Here is a 10,653-nt window from a genome sequence, read left to right on the forward strand (position 1 = left end):
GTTTTTTAATTGTTTTTCCAATCTGAAGCTGCTGTTAAAATTTCCTAAAATTTTGGAAATTTGTTTTTTAGTGAACTCTGAATTATTTTGTTTTTGGTCTTTATTTTCTATTTAGTGATAGTAGCTGCTGTTCCTAATGTCTCCACTGGGTGCCGCACTGTTTCAGTGACAATAACAGACAGAGAAAAAAAACTAAATTCCGACGTGACCACCAGGTGGCGGCAGAACAAGCTGTAGAGCAAGTTTTTCAACCTTGGGGTCTTGACTCTGTGGGATCGCCTGGAAATAGAATAAGGTCGCCTAAAATGTCTAGAATATTAAATAAATAATAAAATAGAAAACAATTACTGATTAAAATAAAATTTTTATGCTTTTAATTTTAAACAAAATAATATATTTTTTTTAAATATTTTGCACAGTTAAATATTTACTTGAGTATTTTATGTGTGATTTACTTGTACTTGAGTACGATTTAACAGTACTTCTACTTGAGTATGAGATATATCAGTACTCTTTACACCTCTGGCATTCAAACTCCTGACCTAATTATTAAACATTGGTGACATCACAACCTGCTGACGTCACGGAGGGTAAAAACCTCTGGCTGGGCTCGTGGGTGTGTGTGTTCCTGTCAGTGTGTCACTATGAGGCCTCTGCTGCAGGTCGGTGTGTCTGTTACTCGGAGCCTTCATCAACATCATCTTCCTCGCTCTGTGGGAATAATCGGAGCTCCTTTTAATAAGGGACAGGTGAGTGTGTGCACGTGCTCCAGCTGTGCCCGTGCACTGTAACTGTGTGTGTGTGTGTGCGTGTGTGCAGCCCAGGGGTGGAGTGGAGGGGGGGCCAGACCACATCAGAGCGGCCGGACTACTGAGGAGACTCCAGGAACAAGGTGACACACAAACAGCAGATGAAATAATAAAAATGAATCCTTGGGTTCAGGTCCCCTGCTCCTCCTGATCTGTCCTCAGAAGACACACCAACCTCGGTTTGAGGAGCGGTGTGTTTTAATAGTGTGAGAGACAAAGGAGGGTTTCTGTGTCCTATGGGTGCTGCTGTCCATTTGTCCATGATGTCCATCTCTATTTCTCTGATACATGCAGAGTCTCCTGCAAATGCTGAAGGACGTCATGTGGACAGTTGTTGGAAACCGTGTGTGACAGTGTTTGATGTCCGACAGGTCATTCTCTCCTACTGTGTATGTGTGTGTTTACTTTGTGTGACAGAAGTTTAACCCTCAGTTAATGTTCAGCTCAGCTCCAAATGAAGATGATGGACTGAACGTGTCGATGAATGTATCTGTGGCCTTTCTTCAACCTATGGTTCACTGAGTTTATAACCAGTTATGGACCCAGGGACAGACCTGTCTGTCTCACTGACAGAGTGTAACAGTTTTATACAGTTGTTGGTTCTGAAATGGTTTTTATTTTAGTTTTTTTTTAAAGTATATCAATTTAAGTTTATTTACTTTAATTTATCAAAATATAACTTATCCTAAATTATCCTATGCTAAATAAACATATCCTAACTTAGTTGTTTTAACTGAAAATCTTTTTGCTTATCTTATCCTAACTTAATTCATCCTAATTTAACTTGTCATTAAATAACTTCATTAACCTATCCTAACTTAAGTTCATTCATCCCAACTTATTCATCCCAACTTATTCTAACAAGTTATCATAAATTAACCTATCCTAAATTAAGTTATTCTAATTTGGTTATCGTGAATTAAATTATTTTATCCTAACTTAAGTTATTCTAACTTAGTTATTGTAAATGAAGTTATTTTATCCTAACTTAACTTATTATAACTTATCTAAACTTTGCTCATCTTATCATAATTTAATTTATCCTAACCTAACTTATCCTGACATAATTTAATTTGATTTAATTAATTAATTAATTAATTAACTAAATTTATTTTTGTCCTAACTTAACTTAGTTTTCCTAGCTTAAATTATTCTTGCTTGTCTCATCCTAACTTAATTTATCCTAACTTAACATATGTTCGCTTAATTGATCCTACCCTAACTTTATTTCAGACTACATTATCTCTCCTTTTTCTCTTCATTGATCTTATCTGGTCTTCATTTATCCTAACTTGACTTAACTTAATTTTAACAAACAGATGTGTGGCGTCCCTCAGGGATCACTGCTATTTCTTTTATTCTGAAGGTCAGTCAAGGTCATTGATGATTCAACTGATGTTTGCTGGTGTTTCTGATTCGTTGTCGTACAAATACATTGTTGTGTTTGTGCGTCTGCCTCAGGATGTGCAGTGAAGGATTATGGGAACCTAAGTTTTGAGGATGTGGTGCAGGATGAACCTATTGGCTGCCTGAAGGGTGTGAGGTCGGTGGGCGGAGCCAACCAGAGGTTGTCAGAGGCCGTACAGGAAGTGAAGAGGGACGGACACACAAGTGTGATGCTGGGAGGAGACCACAGGTTGCACAAATACACACAACTACACAAGTTACACACGTACATACACACAAATTATACACTACACCAGGTTTGGGGTCAATTATAATTGTAATTGTGTAGTTGATAATTAATTACAATTATGACATAGTTATAACTGTAATTTTAATTGAAAAAAATCTTACTGTTGTAACCGCAATTTAATTGTAGTTGAGTTTAAATTGTAATTGTAATTGGGATGGGAATTGTATAAAAACTGTAATTTACAATTTAATTAAACTAGGGCTGGGACTTTATCGCGTTAATTGCCATTAATAAATGACAGAAAATGACATGCAAAAAAAATAAATAACACAGTTAATCACTTTTTAAATTTTTTTTTGCACTCCAAACAGTGCGGAACCTTTCTCATTGCACAAGTTCCCGGTATACCAATAATACTGATGCACAGAACACAACACAAGAAACAGGAGAACCAGAGGAGCAGTCGTTGCTGTGCTTCATGTGCGTTAATTTTAGTTAAAAAAATGTAATTGACTTGTAATTGAACATGGATAATTGACAATGTAATTGTAATTGAAAAGTGTAATTGACCCCAACCCTGCACCACACACACATTAGACAAAAATACACACGTACACACACACACACACACTCCAGTACAATACTATACAAAAAGTACACACACTGCTGTCTTTCTCAGCCTTGCTATCGGTTCTATCCATGGCCACTTCGCTGCAGTAGGAAATCTCAGTGTTGTTTGGGTCGACGCTCACGCTGACATCAACACTGCTTTGACAACGAGCACCGGCAACTTCCACGGGCAGCCTATGTCTTACCTGCTGCATGAGCTGCGCACCTACGTAAGTCCCAGACAGTCAGTGAATGCACCATCTGTGATCAGTGGTCAGTGAACGCACCATCTCTGCAGGTTCCCGCCCTTCCAAACTTCTCCTGGGTTAAACCGTGTCTTTCAGCAAAAGATCTGATTTACATCGGACTGAGGGACGTGGACCCAGCTGAGAGGTTTGTGTATCTGTGTGTGTTAAATGTGTGTATGTGTGTATATGTGTATGTGTATGTTCAATGTGGATGTTTTGTGTCTTTCAGCTTCATCCTGAAGTCTTTGGGGATAAAAGTGTTTTCCATGTCGGAGGTGGATCGACTGGGTGTGGCCAAAGTGATGGAAGAGTCATGCGACTACCTGTGGTCCAGGTGAGGAGGCTCCTCACCCTCAGATCTAATTGGTCCTAAACCTCAGGTGTTTTTCTTGCAGAGGGAGAAAACCAGTTCACCTGAGCTTCGATGTGGACGCCATTGACCCCTCGGTTACCCCGGCAACAGGGACGCCTGTAGTGGGGGGGCTGACCTACAGGGAGGGGCTTTATATCAACGAGACGCTGTGTGAGACAGGTGGGTCCCTGAACACAGCACCGTCAGTAAATGCACCATCTGCTGCAGCATCCATGTATTGACATGTGAAGGCCTCTGTTTTTCTTCTTCTGTGGTGCCAGGCCGCCTGTCTGCGGTGGACTTGGTGGAGGTGAACCCTCTCCAAGGTCGGACAGAGGACGAAGTCCGATCCACGGTCAACACCGCCGTCGATCTGCTGCTGGCGTGTTTCGGGCGCCTTCGAGAAGGAAACGCAACACGGGATTATCAGCTGCCCATACCTTAGCCCGTCCTACTGTAATGAGAGGCACCTGAACGCCTCAAGGGCTACACCAGGAGAACGTGGTCATGTGATCAACCTGAGGATTAAATAAAGTAAACAATAAGACTGCGAGTGTTTGATTAAAGAAGAGGTCAAACATATGCAGAGTTTGACCCCTTGGTCAAAGGTTTTAATTACAGTTTTCCCAAATTCATTTGAAAAAAATATTTTTTATAAAATATTTTACTGTTGCTTTGATTCTCACATATTACTGTTAGTTTCATATCACATATGTTAGTTCTACCTCAGGTGTGGAGTATAAGTTTTCAGTGAAATGGTTCCAAACTTTTGAGACTTTAGGTTGGTTCTTCTTCTGTTGCACAATTCTTCTTCAGTAGCGACACTGCACCCAGCAGTTCATGTATGATACTGCAGCAAAAATTGAAGCAGAAAGCGGCCCGGGCTAGATTTTGTCATGAATTTACAACATTAAAAGATGCGTTGATACAAAATTTTGTAGTCAACATTATCAATTATGTGACTAGTCATTTTTTTGTTCGGTCTGATTGAATTTGGTGCAAATTGGTGTAAAAACAGCTGAGATATTGCATTTAAATGTTTTAGCATTAGCCTAGTAATAGCATCAACCTAGCATTAGATTTAACCTAGCAAAAGCATTTACCTAGCATTGGCATTTAGCAAACATAAGCATTAACCTAGCAATAGCATTAGCATAGCAATGACCTACAATTAGCCTAGCAATAGTAATGATATTGCAGTATAACCAGTAAAACCAGCATAACCAGTAAAACCAGTTAGAAGGCCTGTTTACACAGTTGTATTAGTTTAAAACCCAGTAAAAAGGGAAAACCAGTAAAAAATCACTCTCAGTGAATTTGATGCAAATCCATTGAAAAAATCATCATGTGTATCAAATATGAAGCGGTTTGAACATTGTATTTGAGAGTTATATGCATTTTCCTATTTTGGCGTGCTATAGTTGCTAACAGTGAACATGACCATAAATGGCACCAGTCGAAAATGCAAGGCATGATGGGAAATGTTTCAAGGCAGTCACGATTAGGCTTGGGCAAATGTCATTTGCGTGAAATTTGAAGCTGATCAAAATTTGTGTGTCTGAGTTATGGGGATTTTCAAATTATGGCGTGCTAAGAAAAATTAGCATTGCAACTTTGCGGCAGCTACACAACCAAACCATTAAGAGATGCGCAAATTCCTTCAATGATTTTTAATCTTCAGTAGGTCTTAAGTGTTTTGGCAGTTTGAAACGAATCGAATGAAAACCCTCAGACTAGTTTGCGCAAATGCATTTCCAGGGCGAAACACCATTTTTGACCTTTGACCCAAGATGGCTGACTTCCTGTTTGGTTTTGGGCGTGGTCAGATTGTAACTTTTTGCTCATCTTGGGGTAAAGAATACATATGGCGAATTTCGTACATATCGGTCAAACCTGCCAGTTGTGTGGTTCCATCACATTTTTGGCATCTATAATGTATTTTTCTTGACCATTTTTTTCACTGCGCCAAATTATCGTAATTTTTACTAGGCCTGAGGTGTGAGCCAATTTTGGTGAGACTATGGGCTTGCTCAGGGGGTCAAAATAGCGATCAAACGTTCCCTGTGAATAATAATAATAGTTAAAGCAATTGCAATAGGTTCCTATGTCCCATTCTGGGACTTCGGACCCTAATAATCCCGACACAGAGATGTTATTGATCATTGATGAGGACTGTCATCTCCTCCAATGAGGTGATGGAGATGATGCGTCTTCCTCTCTGCATGTGAGCACGAGCACGTACTAGCTGAACCTTGTTTTGTGTTTTTTATGAATGAAACAGGACGGGTGACGTCATTAGTGTAAGCCACGCCCCCTCCGATGCGGGGAAACACACACACACACACACACACACTCGCACACACCCACGCAGAGGATGAGTAATCCTCTTCAGAGGAGGAAGAGCCGTCACGCTGCGCGGCGGGGGGAGCAGGCTAAACCCTGAAACAGCTGCACAGTGACAGTCTCCGACTAACAACTGGACTGATCTATGGAGACTGAGCCAGTGATGGAGGACACACTGGGACCAAAGGGACAAGAGTGATATCTGGACCTCCGACGGAGCCCGTCTACTCTCTGGATCAGCATGTTCTGTTTCTGTGTTCACATCCACCAGGAAGAAGATCCTCCATCAGAGAGCAGCAAGGAGCCAATGAGAGAACGAGCAGGTGTGTACGTGTTTGTGGCGCTGTCCGCCCGTGTGCACCTGCGTGCGTCTGTCTGTCTGTCTGTCTGTCGGTGTGTGTGTGTGTGTCTGTATCTCTGCGTGTGTGTGTATCTCTACCTGTGTGTGTGTGTGTGTGTGTGTATCTCTACCTGTGTGTGTGTGTGTGTGTGTGTGTGTGTGTGTATCTCTAACTGTGTGTGTGTATCTCTAACTGTGTGCGTGTGTGTATCTCTGTGTGTGTGTGTGTGTGTATCTCTAACTCTCTGTGTGTGTGTGTGTGTGTGTGCATGTGTGTGCATGTATCTCTACCTGTGTGTGTGTGCATGCTTATCTGTGTGTGTTTGTACCTGCGTGTTGAGTTGCTTGTGTTTGTTTTGTATGTTTATGTTCGTCATTATTGTGTCTTTGCTGTTTTGTGTGTAACTGTGTGTATAAGGTAGTGTTTTTTTCAAATATCTGCTTTTGTGTTGTGTAGTGATTGTGTTGTTGTGTGTTAGTTGTGGTGATGTGTTGTATTGGACGTTATCATCACCTGTCACCTCTGTGTGTGTGTCTTCTGCAGAGCACCTAACCAGCCCTGACTTGGCTCCACCCCCAGACTTGACCCCACCCCCTGGCCCCTCCCCCTCTCCTCTCCTCGAACTGCTGACAGGAAGTAGTCCCCGCCCATCACCGCGCTGCTCCAATCACAGCCTAAGGTTCAGCTCCGACACTGACTCAGCGCCGTCTCCACCCAATTGCCAGCCCTACATCCTGTAAGCCCCGCCCACTTCTCCATCACCTGTGCGTCCAAAAGCCTGAACTAACCATAGAACTAGTTAGCGTAAGCTAGCGTTAGTGAAACTTTGCGTGGTGTGTCTTTGGGATTGACGTGTTGCTGATGGTACGTGTTGCGTGTGTGTGTCCAGGTATCACAGCCGTGGTGATTGGACTGAGGAGTCAGATCAGGCTCCGCCCTCCATCTCATCTCTAACGCGACACATTCAGACCCTGAAGAAGAAAGTTCGACGCTTCGAGGACCAGTTTGAGCTGGAAATGAACTACAAGGTGAGTCCAGCAGATGGCGTCATTCGCACCACCATCATCATCAATACTATTATTGATGATGACGAAGGTAACAATGATCTTTTCCTCCAGCCATCCCATAATGACAAGTATTCCAACCCTGAGATGGTGAGGGTGATGAATGAGCTGATGAAGGCTCGTAAACAACTCAAAGGTGAAATCTCATCATCACAATCATGATGTCATGTGACATGTTCACGTTGTTCAACGTGTGTGTCTGGTGTGTGTGTGTTTCAGAGCTCAGACTGAGACAGTCTGTGTTTGAATCCACGGAGCAACAGGACACAGACATGAGCAGGTCTGTCAGTCTGTAGTTATGAAAAAACGGCTTTGCCTTTAAAGCCTGAATTTTAAAAGAAATATAATTTTGTCGATGAGTTATTAGAAGTGTCAAACTCGAGGCCTGGGGTCAAATCTGGCCCATCAGAGCATCCGATTTGGCCTGCAGGACAAAGTGAAAATGACAGAGAAAACATGAATCATTGTGTAAATTACCAAATAATGGTTCAAATCTAAAGTCAAAGGACATTTAAGTATCTGTCATGTATTGCTAAGATACTGTTAATGTGTTCCATACTTATGTCTAATTTATAGCTGGAAGTGCAAATGTTAAAATACTTTTGTTATTCTTCCTAAAACCTGGGTCCCACTTTTGATCGAACTGGTCTGTTATTGGCCCTTGAACTAAAATGAGTTTGACACCCCTGAGTTATCAGAAGGAGAAAATGTGTGATCGAGAGTCACATGTTTGTCTTGCAGACCTGGGTGTGGTCAGCAGGGGGCGTCAGAGCACAGCCCAGTGCTGGAGGACACGGTGGAGTCTCTGTTCAGGAGGTTGAAGGAGAAAAGAGAGGAGCTGCATGTGCCGGAGGACATGAAGGTCTGAGCACGTCTGAGCATGCTCAGTGGCTGCTGCTACGTCCATAGTGCACGTGCACACTCTGACTGTGTGTGTGTGTGTGTGTGTGTAGGAGATGACTCAGGCTCAGATGGTTCTGGAGAAAATCACACTACAGAAGTGTTTGTTGTACTTTGAAAGCCTGCACGGTCGACCGGTGAGTGCCTAAACGCTGCACGATGCATTCAGGAACTACACTGTCATAGTGTGTGTGTGTGTGTGTGTGTGTGTGTGTGCATGCATATGCTCAGGGGACCAAACAGCAGAGGAAGCTGGTGAAGCCTCTCTATGACAGATATCAGGTGATCAAACGACTCCTGTGTGTGAGTCCAACCATCATCAGCACTATAGTGAGTACACACACGCACGCACGCACGCACGCACGCACGCACGCACGCACGCACGCACGCACGCACGCACGCACGCACGCACACACACACACACACACACACACACACACACACACACACACACACACACACACACACACACAGTGTTATCAAACTTCCCGCTGTGTTTCAGGAGGAAGAGGACGGCTCTGATGAAGATGCTCCTCAGGTGGAGGACGATGGAGAACCCACCTTTGTTTCCCCGATTGATGAGGAGAGAACAGGCCATCAGCCGGCACCGACCACGGAGAACCTGCATGAGGCCTCCAGGTCACACACACACACACACACACACGTTTTATATACAATGACAGACACAGAGGCACCACAGTGTGTGTTAGGTGCTGAGGAAAGTAAGGGCTGACTGGCTTCAAACAGACTTGAAATCTCATTAAATGCATTTCTTCTTCTTTGGTGGATATCTATAGTTTCACAAACATGTTGATGTCGTTACACTAATGATACCGACCAATCACAGGCTGCCTGACAGTCGGATGTTGGTGTTATTGTTGTTATAATAGTTCACTGAGATATACAGTACTGCTCAAGGACTAACTAATGACTCATTTTTATTTTATCTTTATTGGAAAGAACGTAGTAAATAACTAGAAGGTAATTATCAAGGTAACTGAGTAAGTAACTAAATAAATAAATTGGAAAGTGTGCTAGTAATTAAGCAACTAAGAAAGTAAGTAACTAACATTTGTTAAACAATGTTGTTACAATAGTTCACTGGGAAATAGTGCTACAGGACTAATTATTGACTAGATAAGTAACTATGAAAACCCTTTACCAAAGTAACTAAGCATACTTGTAAATAACTGAGAAGATAACTAAGTAGCTAAGAGGTTACTAAGTAAACTATAGTAAAAGGTAGTGAGAAAATGTTGTTACAATAGTTCTTTGAGAAATAGTGCTACAGGACTAATTAATGACTGGATAAGAAACTATGAAAATAACTAAGAAAGTAGGTATTTATTTATCTAAGTAACTAAAAGGACACTAAGTAAGTGAACAGTGGTAAAAATTACTGGGACAATGTTGTTATAATAATTCACTGAGAAATAATGCTATTGACTCATTTTAAATCAATCGTGTGATTGGCTGTGGGTGTTGTTACTTAGTGACGTGTGTGTGTGTGTGTGTGTGTGGGCTTTGGTCACTGGCGTGTTCTGACTGTTCTAACCTGTACAGGTCGGAGCTGCTCGTCTGTCTGAGGGAAACCAGAGCTGAGAAAAAAACCAGACGGAAACTCCTGAAGGAGTTTGAAGAGCAGTTTTACCGCCAGACGGGAAGGTGAGAGGGGCGGAGTCTAAAACACACACCTGTTCCTGTACCAGTGTGCGTATAAAGGAGGACACAGTAACTCGTGTGTGTGTGTCTGTCTTTCAGGGTGTGTATGAAGGAGGACCGCTCACACATGATGGAGGACTATCAGCACTACAAACAGCTGAAGTCTAAGCTCCGCCTCCTGGAGGTCCTGCTCAGCAAACAGGACAGCGCTGCCACTGCCATGTGACGCGTGTCGTCCAATCACAGAGTGGCTTTATATTTAAATGTATATTTATCATGGATTCATACTTTATTTATAGACATATTTATCTTTATTTTTATACATTTTCATTCCTTGCGGTGACATTTGTGCAATACTCCTGTGTGTATTACACACACACACACACACACACACACACACACACACACACACACACACACACACACACGTGAACACACTTTAAGGTGTTTGTGCTGCTCATGTCTTCAGATCATTTTATAAAAAAAATACTTTTGCAACAACCTTGAGTTTTATGTGTGTGTTTTTGTGTATAACACAATGCACACAAATGAACAAATAACGATCAGTTTATTAATACGGTCACACAGGCAGCAGTGTGTGATTGTCCATCAATCAATCAATAAAACCCATTAAACAAGACTTGTAAAAAACAACCTTTGGGATTGTTTTCCTGCTGTTGAGTACTGAC

The 10,653-nt window shown here is 42.1% G+C and overlaps 2 protein-coding genes across 4 annotated transcripts; both read left to right on the forward strand.

Moving 5' to 3' along the window:
• The first annotated feature begins 636 nt into the window (after positions 1-636).
• arg1 (arginase 1) lies at positions 637-4,201 on the forward strand. Its single transcript, XM_028476241.1, has 8 exons — positions 637-749; positions 820-892; positions 2,271-2,445; positions 3,125-3,284; positions 3,353-3,447; positions 3,532-3,636; positions 3,698-3,834; positions 3,936-4,201. The coding sequence occupies exons 1-8, from the start codon at positions 645-647 to the stop codon at positions 4,097-4,099; spliced, it is 1,014 nt and encodes a 337-aa protein (XP_028332042.1). The 5' UTR covers positions 637-644; the 3' UTR covers positions 4,100-4,201.
• A 1,719-nt stretch (positions 4,202-5,920) lies between these two features.
• Positions 5,921-10,589, forward strand: LOC114481435 (protein FAM13A-like). Of its 3 annotated transcripts, none has more exons than XM_028476266.1 (11): positions 5,921-6,320; positions 6,882-7,074; positions 7,228-7,366; positions 7,457-7,538; positions 7,622-7,682; positions 8,144-8,264; positions 8,356-8,439; positions 8,534-8,632; positions 8,805-8,941; positions 9,866-9,967; positions 10,064-10,589. In XM_028476266.1, the coding sequence occupies exons 1-11, from the start codon at positions 6,239-6,241 to the stop codon at positions 10,188-10,190; spliced, it is 1,227 nt and encodes a 408-aa protein (XP_028332067.1). In that variant the 5' UTR covers positions 5,921-6,238; the 3' UTR covers positions 10,191-10,589. The 3 variants fall into 3 exon arrangements, with proteins under 3 accessions (XP_028332067.1, XP_028332068.1, XP_028332069.1); XM_028476267.1 differs by having other exon boundaries at positions 8,546-8,632; XM_028476268.1 differs by having other exon boundaries at positions 8,549-8,632.
• The last annotated feature ends 64 nt before the right edge of the window (positions 10,590-10,653 follow it).

Source organism: Gouania willdenowi, chromosome 19 (assembly GCF_900634775.1).
Source record: "Gouania willdenowi chromosome 19, fGouWil2.1, whole genome shotgun sequence".
NCBI classification, from domain to species: domain Eukaryota; kingdom Metazoa; phylum Chordata; class Actinopteri; order Blenniiformes; family Gobiesocidae; genus Gouania; species Gouania willdenowi.

What these genes read in the sequence shown, in the direction of transcription:
- arg1 (XM_028476241.1), top strand. Translation starts at nt 645, where the DNA reads ATGAGGCCTCTGCTGCAGGTCGGTGTGTCTGTTACTCGGAGCCTTCAT. An exon ending in GAGGAGACTCCAGGAACAAG is followed by an intron (nt 893 to 2,270) that starts GTGACACACAAA and finishes CGTCTGCCTCAG; the next exon opens with GATGTGCAGTGAAGGATTAT. An exon ending in GACGTGGACCCAGCTGAGAG is followed by an intron (nt 3,448 to 3,531) that starts GTTTGTGTATCT and finishes TGTGTCTTTCAG; the next exon opens with CTTCATCCTGAAGTCTTTGG.
- LOC114481435 (XM_028476266.1), top strand. Translation starts at nt 6,239, where the DNA reads ATGTTCTGTTTCTGTGTTCACATCCACCAGGAAGAAGATCCTCCATCA. An exon ending in GCCAATGAGAGAACGAGCAG is followed by an intron (nt 6,321 to 6,881) that starts GTGTGTACGTGT and finishes TGTCTTCTGCAG; the next exon opens with AGCACCTAACCAGCCCTGAC. An exon ending in GGCTCGTAAACAACTCAAAG is followed by an intron (nt 7,539 to 7,621) that starts GTGAAATCTCAT and finishes TGTGTGTTTCAG; the next exon opens with AGCTCAGACTGAGACAGTCT.